This window comes from Trichosurus vulpecula, chromosome 1, assembly GCF_011100635.1.
Source record: "Trichosurus vulpecula isolate mTriVul1 chromosome 1, mTriVul1.pri, whole genome shotgun sequence".
NCBI lineage: Eukaryota > Metazoa > Chordata > Mammalia > Diprotodontia > Phalangeridae > Trichosurus > Trichosurus vulpecula.
Window position 1 is genome coordinate 382,754,145 of NC_050573.1, and position 20,621 is coordinate 382,774,765.

General features: G+C 40.9%; 1 protein-coding gene across 1 annotated transcript in view; it reads right to left on the minus strand.

Annotated features, from left to right (window-relative positions):
- MYO5B (myosin VB) overlaps nucleotides 1-20,621 on the minus strand; it is a 549,419-nt gene that overhangs the window by 135,278 nt on the left and 393,520 nt on the right. The window contains exons 15-16 of the mRNA XM_036756694.1: nucleotides 3,740-3,895; nucleotides 2,177-2,274 (exon numbers count right to left, since the gene is read on the minus strand). Of these exons, the coding sequence (XP_036612589.1) occupies nucleotides 2,177-2,274; nucleotides 3,740-3,895 (254 nt within the window). The remainder of the gene's footprint in view (nucleotides 1-2,176; nucleotides 2,275-3,739; nucleotides 3,896-20,621) is intronic.

Here is a 20,621-nt window from a genome sequence, read left to right on the forward strand (position 1 = left end):
TCCCTGATGTTCGAATAATTATATGACCCTTGTATTTGAACACAATTTTATTCACCTCCAATACTTCTATAACTATATATCACTCGAGCAGGGCAACATCCCAGCAGAGAGGAAGGGACAGTCTTAATAATTTCATTTATTTATTTAATTACTTTTATAGATGGATAGGGAATGGGGAGAAACCTGTGGTTAAGTGACTTGCCTAACACTCCATGCAACAAACTAGTGGAAGAGCCTAATCTGGAAAGCAGGTCTCCTGATTCTTGGTCCTATCCACCACAAGGGAGGAAAAGGGGAGAATTTGATTTATTTGGGGTGTGTGTGTATATGTACACACACATATACACACACACATATATATTATACATTTATATATTATTTTTATTTTATTATATAATATATAATTATATCTGGTATATTATTTATATATGATAACACTATCATTATATATTACTATACATGTATATATAAATATATGCATATATTTATATACATACATACAATATATAAAAATATATAAATATAAATAAAAAAATTATATAATATATATTTATATGTGTACATGCTTTCTCCTCCAACACAATGCAAGCTCCTTGAGGGCAGGGATGATTTCATTTCTGTCTTTGTATCCTCGGTGCCTAGCCCAGTAACTGATGAAAAGAACTTTGATTCAAAAGGCATCTAGAAGTCATCTATCATGTCATTTTACAGCTAAGGAAACCAAGGCCTTAAAAGGTCAAGTGACATGCCTAAAGTCACACAACTAATCAGTGACAGAGATACCCGAGCTGGAACCAAAGCCTCCTGACTCCTATCGCAGTGCTCTTTGAATGCTACCTCATGCCCTTCACAGGCACTGTGTCCTTCATACATGCTGCTCCTCTAACATCCTGTCTGCTTCTCCTCATTTGGAGTCAGCCAAGGGACAGATGTCATGTAGTGAAAATTCCTAAGCGTATCTCAAAAACCAGAAGAGAAAGAGGGTGAGAAGAAGGGAGGGCAGGATGTATCAGCACCAACCAGGGAAGGCTCACTTGCACGTGCCCTCCCCACCATCTTTTCCAAAGGCCAGTCCCCATTTGGACTCAAGCAGGTCAACTTCAATTTAAGAGTAGGGACTGATGAAAGAAATCTCAAGAAGCTTCTCTAAGAGATATCAGGTGACAGAGGAGTAAGAAAGAATTTGAAGAAAATTGGAAAAAGTCCGACCCCAAGTCTTCAGCAGTTGATCGAAGGTGTGATGTCCATCCTGCTACCATGCCATCCTCTTTCATACCTCTGCGCCTTTGCTTGTGCGGCTTCCCTCAACTGTCTCCATCCCAAAGGGTCTTTCTGCCTTCATTTCATTTGTCAAAATCCTGCTCATTGTTCAAGGTCTGCCCAAGTCCTCTCTCTTCCTTGAAGCTTTTCCTGACTATTCCTATCCACAGTAATTTCTCCAGCTTTTGCACTTAGCGCTCACTATCTACTTTAATGTTTTATTAATGTATTTAATTTTTCTATCATAGTATCTCACTCTATTCTCTGAGTTCCCCCTCCCACCCAATTCAGCACTTAGGATCTGTACCACTCACTTCAGCACTTAAACATATCATGTTTTGGCAAAGTAATCGCTTCAAGTGAGTCTATCTTTAGCTCTCTCTATAAAACAAGATCTGTGAGGTCAGAGAGATATTATCACCTTAGGACAACAGGATTTAGAGCTAGAAGGCACCTTAGAGACCACATGGGGCCAACTCCCTAATCTTACAGATGACCTAAGATAGGAACCAATCTATCTAGGGTTACACCAGTAGTAAGTGACAGAGGTGCGATTTGAACACAGGTTTCTCTAGTTCCAAATCCAGTGCCATTTTTTTCTCTAATGTACCACCCTGTCACCCTTTCTTTTGCATTGTGCACAGGACTAGGCACATGGTAGGAGCTCAAAAAATCTTCGCTGACTTGGACTGAATTTGTGAATTGCTACTGGGGAATATTCTACACTATTTATTTGGCTAGAGACCATATACGTCGATCTGCAAAGCTGTATCTTTCTATTCCACACCTATATCCAAAAACACATTTCCCTCCTGCTCTCTCTGGCCCTTCAACTCTCCTTGGAGAACATGGACCATAACCCAACTTGAGCCCTGAGTGACAAAAAGTATGGGGCTGTTGCAAAAGGAGAACTTACTGGAAGGGAAGCTTCTCATCATTTGGCTTGATACAGCGGACATAGTGAGGTGTTGTGGCATTCAGCGTCTCCATGAGCAGGTTCAGGGAGGTGCGGAACTGGGAATGATGAAAAGAATGGTCATTACCATTAAAACAATCAACCAAACAACCAGAATTGTGGCAAAGTATAAAAAGCAATGGACTAGGAGTTTGAAGACTGAGGTTTAAGTTACCCATCAGTCACTAGACATTTTATATGAGCTTGGATAGACCAATTCAACCCTCCAGGTTTCAGTTTCTTCTTCTATACAGCAGGAATAGTAATCCTTGTCTTACCTATAGCATCAGCTCCTTGCATAGATCGAATAAGATTTAATAGACATGAAAACACAATTTAATCATAAGGACTTGACATTATTGGTACTGGAAGTAGCTTGGATTCCTAGTATTATGTGGGAGGTATTAGGTAAGAGTAGGATAGATGAGAATTTATTTCTTAGTATCCAAGCATTCTAAGAATCAGCAGAAACCAGAATCTATATCAGATCATGGAAAGGTTGGGGGGCACATGTTGAGCCCCACTACACATACTGGGCTTAGAGTCAAAACCTCTTGGTAGGACAACATGTTTGAACTCTTCTTTCTGTTCTCCTACATTTATTTAAACTATTCTTGTACATTTCTGATATCATGTCATACATAGACTCTGTATTCCTGATGCAGTGTCCAGTCTTTCCTCCAGGGTTTTAAGGACTTTTCCTGCCTCTTCTCTCTCCTCTACAAGTAAGTGTCCTCTAAAAATACCTTGTAATTTCCACACATTTGGTTATAATGATGAGGTTGCTTCTGCATATATATGAATATGAGAGAGAGAGTGACACAGTGGACAGATAAGTGATCTCAGTGTCAGGAAGACTTGGGCTTGGGTCGCACCTCTAACACACTGTCTATGTGACCATGGGCAAGGGACTTAAACCTCTTAGTGCTCCAGGAAACTCTGTCAAATGTCAAGTTATAGAGAAGGTAAGGATCTACATTGGTAAAGAGAGTTTTCTCTGTTCTCTTTGGGATGTCCCCTATTTCAATTAAATAACAGCTGTGGAATCTTCCTCCTTCTCCTTTCCTTCTCTCTCTTTTCTCCTCCTCCTCCCTCTTTTCCTTCTTCTCTCTCTCCATCTCTTTTCATCCTTCCTATAGCCTCCTTCTCATTCTTTCTCCTCCTCTTCTCTCTCCCTTTCCCCCTCCTTCTGTCCTACTCTTTCTCCTTCCCTCTCTACCCCCTCTCCTTTTTCTTCCTTCTCTTCTCTCCTTTTTTCTTCCTCTTCTTCCTCTCTTTCCCCCTCCTTCTCTCTCTTTCTTTTTTTCTGTCTTTCTCTGTATCTCTCTCTTCCCCTTCTCTCCTCTTTTCCCTTCTTTTTTTTCATCTTCCTCCCTCCCTCCTTCTCTCCCCTCCCATCTTTATTAGGCCTGCTTTATGTGACCAAAAATTACCACTTTGATGAGATTCACACGGAATCAAATTCAAGTGTATCTCACAGCCCTTCTCCCCCCCCCCCCCACCATGAAGTCGGGGGACACTGACCTGATGCCCCACAGTTTTCTTGTGTTCCTTGTTGGCAGCCTTCATGGGAGGTCTAGCAGAGCGGACACTGATTTTTGAAGATGCCCCCTTCCCGGATGAAGAAGGAGCAGGTGCTGTGTCCTTATCATCTTGGAATAACTCAGCCACCAGTGGAAACTAGAAACAAATACAGATAGAATGATAAAGTCATCCTTTATCCTTGAATAGCATTCTATATAACCTTTCAAAGAACATTTCCAATACTATATCCATTCAGTACTCGCAATAACCCTAGCAGTAGACAGGGCAGGTATTACTTTCCCTTTTTAAAGACGAGGTAATTGAAGCTCAGAGAGACTAAGAGACTTATCAAAATCATAGTGGAAGAGTCAGATCTAGACTTCAGGGTTCATGGTACCATGGAGAGACCACTTACTCTGGAGTTAGAGGACCTGATTATATAGCCTACCTCTGACTCTTATTATCTGCATGATCTTGGGTAAGTCACTTAAGTTCATGGTTCCTCAATTTCCCAATTAGGTGGGACTAAACGGATTCTGAGGTCTTTTCCAGTTCTAGATCAACAATCCCATGATCCTATGAGTACTGCCGCAGAGTACTTGCTATCTGAAAACTACGAAAACTTCCTAGAAATTTCCTAATGACTCCAGCAGCCTCTCCACTCCAAAAAACAAAGAAGTCCAGTGACACTCAAAATCCCTGAGTCACCCTGTCAGAGTAAGATCAATGGTAATGACCCAAAGTCTCTTTCCCATTGGCAGGGAGTTGGAATAACAACTAGCCACCAATTCCCTAGGAGTTTTCTGTCCCCCAACCCTATTAGCATAAATAAGCAACAGTCCCTAGGTCCAGGCTTCTAAGCCCCTTCCCCAAATTCCTGGTCCTACTAGGCACAGAATAACTCTATTAAAAAAAAATTAAAAATCAAGATTTTAATGGTTCGAGTGCTTCATTCCCTCTGGGTTCCCAGTAGCATACAGGCTTACAGCAGACCTGACCTATTTCCACTACCCTCCCTGATGGCCCTTCATATTTTGAGTAAGTCCCATCAATAAAGCCAGGTTGCTTTACTATTTTGTTGCATGGTCCATGTTTTCTTGAATGAGACCTGGGTATCCCAAACCTTTCTAAGTCTACATTAAGATATAAACTTCTACTCCCACACCAATGCTCCACTAGCAGGAAGAAAACAAATTTTCCTGTGACTCTTAGCATTTTATTAGATCATATATCTGTAGCTGGAAAGGCTATCAGAGTCCATCTAGTCCAATCCCTTCATTTTAGAGATGAGGAAACAGAAGCCCAGGCAGGGTGTCAGAAGCAAGATTTGAACCCAGGTCCTTTGACTTCAGAGTCAGTGCTCTTTGAATGGGAGGTGACAACTCCCATAAAAATCCTGCTCTGTGTCTCATCGTGGTATGGTGGTGAACTGGGGACCTCAAGGGCCACACTCACAGAACACAAGTTTTGGCAGATTCTATCATGCTAGAAAGGCTTAGAGTCAGACCTTGACAAAAGATAAGGTCCATTTTCTGAAGAGAACCTGACAGTGTGAAGAGGCTCATAACCAGTAGACTGACGACTTGATAAACTCTTTGGCCTCAGCATCCCAAGAAGCAAAAAAACCCAAAACAACAACAAAAAAACCAGAAGTTCCAGCAGAATAAAGTCCCCATCTAAAAGGTCTCTTTTAAAAGGTTTTTCTTGTCAATAGGCTGCTTACTAGTGTGCTTATGAAAAATATACTGCAGCCACAGTAAGTGCTATGTTTGCTTCATTTTTGCACGTGTGTATGTGTGTGTGTGTGTGTGTGTGTGTGTGTAGACCCAACCTTCCCCAAGGAATATGCATGGGAATGATGGGAAGGATTAGAGAAGAAGCCCCACACCAGGGGTCACCAAAGCTGTTCTGAAAACTCCATTGTGTTCTTCCCTTGAAAGGAACAGATCAAACATGGTGGACCACAGGACCATTTAATCTCTTGTTTAGTATGAAGACCTGCTGTATGACTTTAAAATACCAGAACCCACTTCATTCAGGGTTACAACAAGATTAACTGAAACCAGGTGCAGAAAGACTATGCAAGGTCAATAGGGAATCCCCAGATGCAACACTTGGCAGAACACAGTCTGTAGCGGATATTTGCAAGTGCTCCCTTCCCCAAACCTTGCCTTTTATATCAAGGTAAAAGTTCCTGGATGAAGACAACTAAACTGTTCTATAATAATTTTTTTTTGTAAAAACATCTATGTAGGAAACAAATGTTTGTAAGTGCAGATAGATTTAAATAGTAAGCGATGTTCATCCATTCAATAACCATTAACACCTACCATGTGTCAGGCACTGTGTTAAGTGTTAGGGATACAGAAAAAGACAAAAGAAAGTCCCTGCTCTCAAGGAGCTTTCAATCTAATGGGGACATGATATGCAAACAAGTATATACAAAGGAAGCTCTATACAGAATAAATAAGAAATAATCCAAAGAGGGAAAGCATCAGGATTCAGAGGTTCTAGGAAAGGCTTTCTGTAGAAGGTGGAATTTTAGTAGAGACTTAAAGGAAGCCAGGGAGATCAGTAGTTGGAGTGGGGGAGGTAAAGCATTCCAGACATGTTGTTAAGTTGTTTTTAGTTGTGTCCAGCTCTTCGTGACCCCATTTGAGTTTTTTGGGCAGAGAAACTGGAGTGGTTTGCCATTTCCTTCTCTAGCTCATTTTACAGATGAGGAACTGAGGTAAGCAGGGTTAAGTGACTTGCCCAGGGTCACACAGCTTGTAAGTATCTGAGGCTAGATTTAAACTCAGGAAGATGAGTGCCGGCATGGGAACAGCCAAAAAGTTTCCTATGTCACGGGAAGGTTATGGTTTATGATATTTATGAATCTTACAGTTTGGAAAATAGATCTATTCTGGAAGGTGAGTTTTTTTTTCCTGTTTTCTCTGGCTACTGCTGCTTGTTGATTTTTCCGTTTTCTTGCTGCTGCTTCCTGAGAAGGATGATTTTATGGAATCTTTTCCCCTGGCTTGGAAAGGGAGAGCACTTGTCTACCCACACTTTTTTTAAAGGTCTCTTACTTTTCCCAAGGGACGAGAAGCTTAAGAACTGTCTTGCTTTTCCTTTCTTCTACTCACCCCAGCAAGAGCAGTCTGATGAGATCCTGCCAGAGGCATCCTTACTGCTCTGTCTAGCTTTCACTCTGAGCTCCTCTCCTTTGGATCTCCCTTATCCTCTATGTGTGCAAATATATCTTCTCCTAAACTTTAACCCTATTCAACCTCTGTTCTTTGTATGTATCTCTGTATATATCCTGACCATGGTGTAGGATTTACTATAAGTCATGAAAGATAACTTCTTAGTACAAACAGGCAATGAACATTTATCAAACACCTCCTACATACTAGGTACTATGGTTAGTGCTGGAGATAAAAAGAAAGGTAAATGACAGTCACTGCCCTCAAGGAGCTCACAGTCTAAAGGGGGAGAAGATATGTAAACAGCTACATGTAAACAGTACGTATGACAAGATAAGTAGGAAATGACAATAACAATGGATAGCAATAGGAAGCTGTTCAGTCATCTCAATTGGGTCCAACTCACGACCCCTTGGGAGTTTTTGTGGCAAGGATAATGGATTGGTTTACTGTTTCCTTTTCCAGATCATTTTACAGATGAAGAATGGAGACAAACTGGGTTAAGTGACTTGCCCAGGGTCACACAGCTAGCAAGTATCTGAAGCTGGATTTGAACTCATGAAGATGAGTCTTTGTGATTCCAAATCTGGCGCCTTGTCTACTACTCCACCTAGGTGCCCATAGATGGGAAATAATTAACAAAGAGAAGGTACTAGAGAGATTGGGAAAGGCTTCCTGTAGAAGGTGGGATTTTAGCTGGGACTTGAAGAAAACCAGGGAAGCTAGGGGAGGGGCAGAGATGAGCAGAGAGAGGAGGACAACCAGGAGAAAATGAAGTGGATTATTTTCTTCAAAGAACAGCAAGGAAGCCAGTGTCATTGGATTGTTGTGTGTGTGCATGTGTGAGTGTGTGTGTGTGTGTGTGTGTGTATAAGATGTAAGAAGACTGGAAAGATAAGGAGGGGCCAGGTTATGAAGGGCTTTGAATGTCAGCAAAGTAGTTAACTGGTACAGCCAATTCCAATTTTTCTATTTGCCTTTTGAATTACTATTTCTCCAATATTTTCGATGTATATCTCAATTCTGTATGATTGATAAATGTAGACTCCAGTTTTTAAAGAAAGACTTATGAAAGCGTAAGTTGAAGGGTACAATCTGTCAAAATGCAGCACTGCCAAAGTTAAATGAGCCCAAATTCACAAGACTCTTGAAATGTGTAAATGAAGCATTTGTCCATGAGAGGAATCTTGCTGACATTCCCATGCATTTGAGAAAAACCACAGAAAATTCCTCAAAATATGTAATAGGGGAGAGAACAAGCAATTGTATAGTACCTCTATGTGATCCTAAGGTAACAGGGAGTCAGTGGAGTTCATTGAGTAGAGGAGAGACAAGGCTAGACTTGGACTTTAGGAAAATCATTTTGGCAGCTCTGTGAAGGAGACACTGGAGAAGGGGCAGAGCTAAGGCAAGAATACCACTTGAAAGGTTATTGTAATAGGTGACAGAAGAGGATGATGAGGGCTTGACCTAGGGTGGTGATTATGTGTATGGAGAGAGGAGGATAGATGCAAATTATGTTGTAGAGGTAGAAATGATGAGATCTAGAAATTGAGTAGATATGTGGGTTGAGAAGTTTAGGATGACAGTGAGGTAGGGCACAGATTTGACCGAGTCACTCACTCACTCAAGAATCTTCAGTGGCTCCCTATTAACTCTAAGATAAAATACCCAAACTTTTATTCTGGTATTTAAAACCTCTCATCTACCTTTCCAGTCTTCTTTCACATTCTTTTTCATACAGTCTCCATTCCAGACAAATAAATCTACTAGCTGTTCCTTGTATATATTAACTCTTGCCTCCTGTGCCTTCACTCAATCTCCCACATCAGGAATATGCACCCAATCCTCCACACCTCTGCCTTTTAGATGCCATAACTTCCTTTAAAGTATATAGCTCATTTACTAGTTTTTCCACATGTAAGATCCTTCCTAGGCTCCTCCTGTAACAACAATGTTGCTAGTAGCTGCTGTGGGGGGTGTAAGACCAATAACACCAAGCATGCAGAAGGGCTGCTAGCACAGTTTCTTTGATCTGCTTTTCTAAGGAAACCAACTTTAAGGGGTTAACAATATTACTTTAATTAAACATACATATACCATTCACTTAGTTCAGGAGGAAAAGCCAGCACCCTGAACTTCAGAGCAAATACAAACAGAAATTACAGAGACAATATAAGCAAATTAACATTTCTGTATAACCAAATCACAATATATAGTTACCAGAGAAGCACCAACATCTGGGTTTTCAAAGGGGGGAGGGGGCTCCAAGGACTACCCAGAGCCCCCAAAGGCAAAACACCAACCTCAGAGCTCTTTTTTTTCAGAGCTCTTATAGTCTGTTCAGGGCCCTGAGGACTCAGAGGGCCTCCCACCTAGTTAATGAAAGAGTATGGGCCTGCCTCTAATCAGGTCTCCCTATATTGGACCTACCTGAGGCCTATTCAATGGACAGGAAAGATCTTTCACTTACAGATTAGCCTTATAAGTGTTACTGCAGTCTTCCTTTTGAAATAACTTTGTATACCTGGGTAAAAACTTGGTATTTATATACACATTCTATCATCCTTCTTTGTTCTCCCTATCTCCCAATAAAATGCTATATCCTTTTGGGACATCTTATATTCAGACTCATCTTCCTGAGTTCAAATCCGGCCTCAGATGCTGACTAGTTGTCTGACTCTGGGCAAGTCATTTAATCCAGTTTGCCTCAGTTTCCTCATCTGTAAAGAGATCTGGAGAAGGAAATGGCAAACCACTCTAGTCTCTTTGCCAAGAAAACCCCAAATTGGGTCATGAAGTCAGAGTGAACAACAACAAAATGGGTTATAACATACTTGGTGCCAGCAGAATATCAGAACATCAAAAAAAAAAGAATATCAGAACATTGGTTCTACAGTAAAATGACAAGAATGTGGATCTAAACACCAAAACCAGTTATAAAAAAATTGTATCTCTGCTGCCTATCGTGGTGTATTGATCATATTAGGGAAGTAATAAATGCATCTTGATTTGAATGTGAATTGAATTGCCTGCTTCACTCCTCCACTGAGCCAAATCCTGCCCATCACTGATATATATATATATACACACACACACATATATACACATATATATATCACTGATATATATATATATATATATGTAATTCAAACACTATCTTCTCTATGAAGTATGAATATTATAGCTTTAATAGACCTATCTCTTTTTTTTTCTTGAACTCTTATAGTACAAATCTGTACCATAATTCTATCCTCACTGCCCATGCAATGATAACCAGTAGTTACTCTTATTGACATTGTTCAGGCCTCCCACCATGTTTAAAAGCTGTAAGTATGTTAGAGATGAAAGGAAAATCTAGGTTTTGTAACCCATCTTTTGGACTTCAGCCAAAAGGTTTGAACAGAGGACAAAATGGTAGTGATGGTGGTAGTACCTATGGGTCAGGAAGTCTTCCCAGCATTCTATAAATTAGAGAGGGATTTCAGACTCAAACAGAGGACAAACTATCAGAGTTCCATCCACTCTGACCTTAGAAGTGGGGGCTTTCACATAAAAAACAGTGAAGTCAAGATTAGCAAGTGAGATGCAGAGAAGCAAGCAGAGAGGGTCAAAGACTCTGACCTGGGAGGATAGGTAGAGAATTGCCCAGGTTGAAGCAAGAAGTCTTAGCCAAAAACTACATGCTGAACTTTGCCATTGTAGCTTGATCTAAGGACCATTCCACTTTCTGCTTCCTGCTCCCCAATGACAGGATGAGCTCTGGAGAGACAGGGATAGACATTCTGGAACCTGCTACTGACTATCTGAGATGCTCTAACAAGGTAAGTTAGTTAGACTGACTTGGAAACTCTTCCCTGTGCTGACCTACAAGTCTGAAATTCACTCCTATTATCTGCCCCTTTTACTCTCTTTCTTGATCTGTTCCCTAATGAAGAGCTAAATAGAGGAAAAGCCTGCCATGCTGGCCTTTCTTCCCTTCACCTTCTTGCAGCAGCAGACTGTGGCGTCCAGTTTTAAAACTGATATCTCTTTAAATGATCTTGCTTTAAGTGTTTTCTCAGTATGCATGTGATAATGTATTAAAATCCAGATGGCTTCTCAAACCTATGCCAGTTCTGCTTATTTGGATGCTAGTAGTGAGATAAAGAGTGGAGGGAGGACTAACCTGGAAGGGAACATGAGTACTGAGGCTTCATAAACCCAATTCGGATTTGCCAGCACAACTTTGAGCCACATAGTTTTTAGAGCATGAGAGGGAGAAAGACAATGCTATTTTGTGGACAATTTCTTTCTCAGACCAGAAACAATAAGAAGCCCCAAGCTATACAGTGCAATGCAATGTAACATTTTTGATGCCTATCTTAAAAAAAAAAGGTCCTTCCTGAAGGGAGTTATGGGATGAAAGCAATCCTTCCATCAAGAGGAGGAAGAAGGAGGGAGAAAGAGGGATTCTGTCTTCAACAGCATATTAAGTTCAGCCTGCCTTGCCCACCAGGACCACCTGCTGCTTACAGATTATAAAACAGTATAACTGAAATTAGAGAGCATCTAGTCCACTGTGCTCATTTCCCAGAAACAGAGATTAGGGCATAGAGGAGTAAAGCGACTTGTCTAAATTACACAGTTGAACTGGCCAGAACTAAAGCATCCAGGCCTCTTGTCTTTTAGTGCAGGGCTTTCTCGGCCAAGTGTTGTCCCTGTCTTTATCATTATTTGTACGCACAAATACTTATGGACTACTCAGCAAACCATTGTGCTAACAACATGAGACACAAAAAGGCAGACGATGATCCCAGGCCTGGAGGGGCTCTCCCCCTCTCCTGCAAATACATCTGTTGAAAAAGATGGCATGATAAAGCAGAAAGAACCTTGGCTTTAGAGTAAAGAGTTTGGGTTCAAATCCTGACCCTTCCACTTACTATCTCTATGAATTTGGAATTCATTTTATCTTTCTGAGGTTCAGGTTCCTCCTAAGTAAAATGGGAGGGGTGGATCTCTAAGCTACTCCCAGTTCTGAATTTATGCTCCTAAGAAAAATAAACAAATGTATTCTCTACCAACTTCCTCTGAACAGTTTATCAGTTCATTCAGTCTCAAAAGGAAAAAAAAATTAATGCACTGCTCAAGTGGATATTCTGGAATATTAGAGTAAATATTAATATTAAAGGTCAGAGACTTAAACACTAGGATATGTGATTGTGGAACAGTCTCATGGATGGACAGAGAGCAGGACACAGCAGAGGATAAATTTACATCCCCCTTCGCATCCCCACAAAGCCTATTCTAACAAGAAGTGTGTCATAGACTGAAAGAAGATGAGAGCTGTTTTCCCCATAGAGGGCATCTTGTAGTAAGCTGAGCTCTGTGGTCCCAAAAATGGGCTTGAGGTTTTTTGTTTTGTTTCATTTGTCCTTTTCAGTTCTAAACACAGGGAGTAGAGTCCTGGACTTGAGAGCTCCAGCCATGGGAACCTTGGATCCATGATTCTGGCTGGATGTTACAATCAATACAGCAGGGAAGCTGTGAGAAGCCAAGTTATAGGGAGACAAACTCAGGAGGGCTTCTGACTTGGAACTTGGTGGTACCAGTACTACATAGGAACTAAGCTAAATTGGGAACTAATCAAGCCCTTGCTCCTCCCTAGAGACCAAAAGGTAGAAGTGGAATATGCCCCAAGCTGTTGGGGGGAATGTCTGCATGTTTGTTCTTGCTATAACTTTGGAATGAATATTGTGCTTGGACCTCTAAAAAGGGGGGATTATAATTGGTTGACACTTTAGCCTAATGGAAGAAATGAGAGACCTCCCCAAACTCCTAAAGGTTCTGTAGAATTGGGGGGAGGAGTGTGTGTGCTGAAATGGAATAAATCTGGCCTTCAGACAGTAGGGACAAGAGTACTCACTGTTACACAAAAAAATAAGCATGGCTCCAAAGGAGAAATACGAGAAGATACTGCTACCACTCCTTGCCCTTTCCCCCAATACTCCTTTGCAGAGGTGGGAAGTTCACAAGTGTGGAGGAATATTGCCTGTGTTTTCAGATTTTTCCCAATGTATTGATTGGTTTTACTGATTGTTTTCTGGCCCCCCCCCCTTTTTTTCTTTTCCCCTATAAAAATGGTTTAGTATATGGAATGGCTTTTCTGGGAAGGTGTATAGAGGGGGGGATATAGGGGAAAATTTGGGTGATGTTAAAAACAAAAAAATATCAATAAAATTTATCTTCAAAACAAAGAAAACAGAAGTTGGAAAAGGCAACGTGCTTTTCTATCCTCTTTTCCCCTGGAAGCAGTCGGCCTCCAATTCCTACACAAGTTATTTGCATTTAATTGGACAATTCTGAAGGGATAGGTTCTTACCAATTGCCAGAGGTGGAAGGCTTACCCCATTCTACCCAATCCTTAACTACTCTGTCTGGGTTTTAAACTCAGAGGCTAAACTCACCATCATTAACTCAAGGTCAATGAGGACCACAGAGGGGGACAGTGATTGCTATCTTGCTGGATTAATCATGCCATGGTTTTCTTTATACAAAGAAGAGCAGAACATTTACTGTCTATGTGGTGCTTAGGTAAATTACTTAAACTCTCAGTATTCTGACTGAACATCTGCAGATTCTCCTCAACACATCTTCTACTTGGCCTTTCCTCTACTTTCACCGTAACCACCTTGATTCAGGCCCTCATCACCTCTTGTCCACATTAGCATCCTAATTGGTCTCGTTATCTCAAGTCTCTGCTCTCCAGTCCATCCTCCACACAGCTACAAAATGATATTCCTAAAAAAAGTTGAGGTCTGAACATGCCACTGCCCTGTTTAAAATAAAATAAAACATCTTTGGTAGCTCTCTGATAATTTTAGAATAATATACAAACTCCTTTGTTTCGTATTTAAATTTTTCACATTTGCCTGAGCCTATCATTCCAGGCTGATTACACATCATTCACATCATTCCCCGCTTATGAATTCAATGTTCCAGTCCAAGTGGCTTATTTGCTGTTTCTTATATATGACATCCCATCATCTCCTGCCTCTGTCTTTTCCCAGGCTGTCACTGATATCTGGAATGTATTCCCTGCTCTCTTCCATCTCTTAGAACTCTTACTTCTTCTTCCAGGCCAGCACAGGTTCAACCTTATAGAGACCCTTCCTGATTCTCCCAAGTATTACGTTCCTGACATCACTCCATTCATTTTATTGTAAATTTTTAGTTATTTTTCCGTCACGTCTGACTCTTTGTGACCCCATTTGGGGTTTCCTTGGTAAAGTTACTGGAGTGGTTTGCCATTTCCTTCTCCAGCTCATTTTATAGATGAGGAAACTGAAGCAAACAGGGTTAAATGACTTGTCCAGGGTCACACAGCTAGTAAGTATCTGAGGCCAAATTTGAACTTGGGAAGAGGAGTCTTCCCGACTCTAGGCCCAGACTGCTATCCACTGTGCCATCTGGCTGCCTAGGCATTGCAAATATCTTATGTCTATTTATACATCAACATTATAATCTCAAAAGAGAAAGTAAGCTCTTTGAAGGCAGGGATTGTTTAATGTTGTGTCCTTGTATCCCCAGCACTCAGCACAGTGCTTGCCACACAGTAGGGTGATTAATAAGCATGTGTCAATTGCTAGAGTGACCAAATCACAGAATCATAGCCCCAGAGCAGAAAGGGATGGCAGAGATCATCTGGTCCAAGCCCTTATAGTGAACTTCCTCTCAATGTCATCGCAAAGATCCCACAAGACAATGAATGTCAAGAACTCTGTAAATTACAAAGTGCTACAAAAATGTGAACTATTATTATTATTATTGTTGTTGTTTTCCTGGGCAAAGCATACTTAGAAACTCTCCAGTAAGTGCCCCAAACACAATGAGGGTAGCTTCCATGGAGGGAAATGAAAATGCTCCAGACTGAGAAATCTCCATTACATTGTTCCCAGCAGGTGGCTGCAAAGGTCAGTCTGATCGCTATCTGTTGAATTGTGCCTCTGAGACTGGCAAGGCTGCATTTCAATTTCAGCCACAGACAACCAACAATTCCACTGCTGTTATGGGCAACTCCTCAAAAAGATTTTTATTCCCCCTTTTCCCATTTTTATGCAGCATTTCACTGGCAAAAACAGAACCTCCAAGAAAGGTAAAAGGCTGCAGACCAGTTAAAAAAGAAATACATCTATTAGCTTATCTACCTACTGTGAAAAATATCATACTATTTTATATCATTTTCTAATTTCAACCAGACCCAGAGCCTGATTTAATGAGTAACTGGATGAAGATCCAGGACCTGGGCTTCTTTGTTCTCTCTAAAAGTTTGGTCAGGTAATACCCTTACCTCTGTCAACAAGGCCAGATCAGACAGACCTAAGGACATTACCCTAACCCCAAGAGAGATTACCTTGCTTAATATTCTACAGGTATATACTATGTTATGGAATGTAATGAGACACAGAGACGCTGGGCTGTAGTTTCAACTGACTTTTGTCAACATCCTTTACAACTCTATTCCATTAAGGAAAATCCTCTTCTTGTATCATGGTTAAACATATATGGGGGTCATAAAAATGAGGTCATAAGGCTTGCTAGCTCTGCTAAAATAACGTATATAAGTTTTCTCATTCCTTTGTTCAGACAGCCAGAGCCTATGCTCTGACTCCTTGTACGTACAAGTAAGCTAGCTCCGCTATGCTTTAAGGGAAAACAATAAACAACATGGATTTTTCTATCACCTAGCTCTGTTGTTTCCTTCAACCAAATTTTCAGGTTTAACACTACACATACCAGCATTACTATGGCTGTTCGCTTACTGGCCACCTAGGGCCCGGTGCTCTAGAGGAAGAAAATATGAATTCCGCTTTGCTGTGTTTCAGTCCATCTATAACATTGACTGAGAGCCCCACCCACCCACCCCCACCCAAATGCTATACAGATCATAGGAGTTACAAAGAAAAAAGAGGAGCCTATCCTCTAATTATTTTTTTATTCCTATAGAGAATTCTAGAAGACACAGAATATAATGCAAAGAACACTGAATTAGGAGACAGGAGACCTGAATTTTAGGTACGATTAGCCACTAACTAGATCTATAGTAATCCTGAGAAAGTCCTTTCCAACTAACAAATGGGGTGATCTAGAAAGGCCTCATGCAGGGTATGGCACTTGAGGTGTGCTTTGCATGGAGGGAGGGATTCAGAGGGATACCAATGATGAGGGAACACACTCCTGGCACAGGGAGAGGGGAAGCAGATGGAATTCCATATAGGAGGAATATCAGATATAGCTAGCTTGTCTGCCACGTAGAGCGAATGTGAAATCAATTTGGAAAGATAGGCTGGAGACTGATCATAAAAGGTTTAACCAGGGGTGGGCTAACCGTGGCCTCAAGGCCACATGTGGCCCTTTAGGTCCTCAAGTGTGGCCCTTTGACTGAATCCAAATTTGGGTGGCACTTGAGAACCTAGAGGGCCATATGTGTGCTTGAAGCCACAGGTTCCACACCCCTAGAAACAAGAGTAGAAAGAACACTGATTCAGGAGACAGGGGGCTGCAAATTCTTTCTCTGACATTGCCTGGGTGGTTTTGGATAGCTCACTTAACTTCTGTGGGGCTCAGTTTCTTCATTTGCAAAAAGGGAAGGGTTGTACTAGCTGGTCTCTGAGGTGCCCTTCTAGCCCTGAGATACCAGGGCTAGTATCTAAGTACTTAAGTACTTAGTATCTAGTACCTAAACTAGATACTTAGCTATGGTGAGACTTGGTGAGGGGTAGCTGAGGGGAGAAACTAATTCTTGTCAAAGAGCTTAAACTAGCAATTCTTGGGCCTGGATCAAGTAAAGTTGGAAGCAGTCTTCACAGAGGACAGTTTGCCCTAGGTATGGTAGCATCAGGAGAAAGAGTGGCTTGGCCTCAACCCTAAGGAAGACAGGAAGAGGCAGAGTGGTTGATGAAAGCGGGAGATGGGGAGGGAATGAGGACAGGGTCCTGGGAAGAAGTGACAGAGATGGATGGATGCCCACATCATGCAGCAAAGAATGACAGAGGACCACAAGATGCTGGGATAGGAGGCTGAAGACTTCTTGGGGGAGGAATCATAACACTGCCCAAATTCCGGGGCCCTGGAGGGAAATCTGTGGTCTCCCTGCCCCAGATAAAGCTCTACCCCACACATGAAGTCTTTAAATGAAAGCTGGCTGATCATCTGTGAGGAAGGTTGTACAGGTCATTGTTCTCGGTACTAAAGTTGGACTAGATGGCTTTTTAATGTCCCTTTTTGGAAGAGACTCAGATTCTGGGACTAGGGAAGGGCAGGGCTGCAAAATGTGAAGCCTTTCAAGCAAATGGAGGAACACAAATAAAGGCTGGGTCTTTAAAGCAGCTATGTGATACAGTGGATAGAGCACTGGGCCTGGAATCAGGAGGACCTGAGTTCAAATCTAGTGGTAGACACTTACTAGCTATGTGACCCTGCACAAGTCACTTAACCCATTTGCCTTAGTTTCTTCATCTGTAAAATGAGGTGGAAAAAGAAGTGTCCAGTATCTTTGCCAAGAAAGCCGCAAAAGGAGTCACAAAGCGTCAGACACAACTGAGCAACAACTTTAAAGCTACAAACCTCTCCAAGGATCTCTCTAGCAGGGGTTTCACTTGAAGAAGCCATTGGCGTCCTTGTCAGGGTCCCACATTCAGACAAAAGCTTTTAGATGCTCCATCAATCCTTTCCCACCCCAAAGACCATGTCAATCCCTTAAACACTGAGAATCAATAGCAATTTCATTCTCAAATACCCCAAACAGAAACTCATTCTTCAATAAAATACAATCAGATATCCACAGGGGAATTTCTCCCCCCTCCCCCAACTTTTTTTTGGACAAAAAAATCTATTATGTAACACTCAAAACACTTGACCTAACCTTCTACAAGTGCTTCTTGGAACAACTTTCCCTTCTACAGAATGGCTGAAATCCTCACAGCTTCCATTCACAATAACTTGAGTTCTAATCCTGCCTTGGTTCTTTAATACCAGTATGACTCTGAGCAAGTCATTTGCCCTCTCGGGTTTAGGTTACTCATCTGTAAAATGGGCCCCTATCTCCCAGGACTATTGTGAGGATCTAGTTGGATAATATAAGTGTTTTGTAAATCTTAAGATGCTATATAAATGTTTGTTATGATTTAGTTCTGAATTGAAATAGTTAAGGTTCAAGCGAAATTAGGAAGAATTTCTTAAGCACTGATGGTCAAACATTACTCCCTGCCAAAGTCAATGGGACTGGAACAGAACCACCTGATTCAACCTCATTCAACTGAATGACTAGACAACAGGTATTTACAACCATTTATATAGAGTGCTTTCTATTTGCAAGGCATTGTATGCAATATATAAACTCATATACTCAATTTAATGCAAATTTAAGATCCTAAAGTGCAGAATTCATCGAAGGTAAATTAGAGGGGATTCTTTTGCTTGATGGAAGGATCCACCATGGCATAGATAATTTCTGAAGAGTATGTACCCTCTTTATCTCTGAATTCAGCAAAAAGACACTAGAGAAAACTATCTGGGGTATTTTGGTATCTATAGACAAACCTTTTTTTGATATTTTAAAAATTATTATTTTTGCAAAGAAGATTCACTTTCTCTACCTCTTAACTACCTTCCGTCTTACCTTCCAGAGAGCAAATAAAACAAAGTCACCCGTCATAAACATAGAAAGTTAAGAAAAACAAATTCCTGGATTGTAGGTGAAACATTTAAAAAACTTTCAGGCCATTATTCCGTTTAGGGATAACTGCCATTCAGTTCTGGGGAGAATCTGAAACCAGCTCCTGGAATCACAGACTCTCAGAACCAGAAGGAAAACCTCACTGAAGTCTAGAAAGAGGAAATGGTTGGCCCCAGGTCACTCAGTTTTTAGGGGCAGGGCTGTAATCTGAACATGGGTCTCCTGATTTCTAGGCCACTGGTCTTTGGAACCCAAATACAGCAGTGATGGGTGAACTGATTTTGTTCACAGAAAGTCAATTGTTTAAATTTGGAAGATATTTTATGCCTGGGTAAGTGAATGTTTAGGAAAATAATTGCACGCATTGGATTTTTCCAATTGGATTGCATAATTTTTTTTGAACATGGTTCCAGAAGGCTGGGAATGTAAATGAATAGAGTATTTGCTAGATATATTTGTTTACTTTTCTCTACAGAGCACAAAGCCTAGTATCAATAACCATTTAATCAATAGCTCTGCAAGTATATATAACATGGCAGGGGGAAAAAACCCATAACTTGGAAGGCAAACAATAAAATGAAATAAGTGTACAGGATCAGAGCTACTCTAGAATGGCACCAGGGGTAGAATGTTTCTAATACCGGAATTCCCCAAGTGGGAGGTAGAATGTTTCTGGGGATACATGTTCCAGCACAGGTTGGATAACATGACCTGGGAGGGCCTTTCCAATTCTGAGATTCTCTGTTTTCTATGTTTCAAAAAAATTAAAGGCATATCTGCATTTTGTAAAAACAAAACCAAAATAACAACCAAAATGGCAACAGTTGTTTTTAAGATAATTCAGTGATTAACTCTCCTAATTTCCACCACCTCTCTTTTCTCTACCGATATACTTGACTACAAAAAGAAGGAAGTGGGGAAGGAATTATTTAGGTATTGGGCCTCCCAGCAGAGGTCCAATGAGAGAAATGATTATTAGTAACAAAGGATTTGGGGAGATCCAGAGTTTCCCCTTCTTCTCAAGTCCTGATTTTTAAAAGTTGAATCTCTTGAAGGACACTGCTGATAATGAGACTGGACCAACTTTCTTGTTCAAGACCCTATCCTGATAGAGTACTACTGTGTTCTGCTCAGGCTTGGGTGGGGCACATATTCTTTGAATAGATTGCCCAAAGCTGGGGGTGGTCTGGGTATAGAGATAAGTCACTCTGTTCAAGGGAGATGTGATGTCACTCTTAGCCCCTCACTGAACACCTACTCTTCCAAGGGCATATAAACTGTGAACCCATTACCAAGATGGGCTTTGGTCTAAGACAGCCAAATGACTATCCTTTTATTAATAATGTGCTGGCCTTTTTAATAAAATGATTAAATCATCCAGAAATTATGTCTCCTGAGCCTTTTTAATTGACACACCAATGAAATTTGCTCCAGCCTCCCAGATAAGGCAGAGTAAGTTGCCACCTGCAGGATGTGATTTCAGATGCCCTGGGAAGCCCTCTAATAATCCCTTGCTTAAAGGTGGCTGGCTGAAATTCTACATGAGAACTTCATTCTTTTGAGATTAAGACTTTGGTCTTTAACGTAAGAGGAGACTGGTCATCCTCAGAGCACATGCTATATTAAAACTTTCCCAAGAAGGGTAACATTGCAAGCTCTTTTCAGTCATTCTTATGTGTTTTCCTGATTGTTCTTAATGTTACTGAAGAGTCTAAAGGAATTTAACAAGATGGGGGAGCCTCCCAGAAGACTTACTTTCTTAAAGCTGAAAGCCATTTAAACACCATTTTCTAACAGAATAAATACTTTCTAAAGACTCTTTTGACACCTGCTTTAAAATACTACAGGTAGGAATAACAACTAACTTTGTAATTCACAGGTGATGGGGGGGGGCAAAGAAATGTAAAATAATAAGTAGTAAAATACTTTATACCAATCATTTGAAAGCTTTGGAAAGCTAATTATAGGTATACACAGA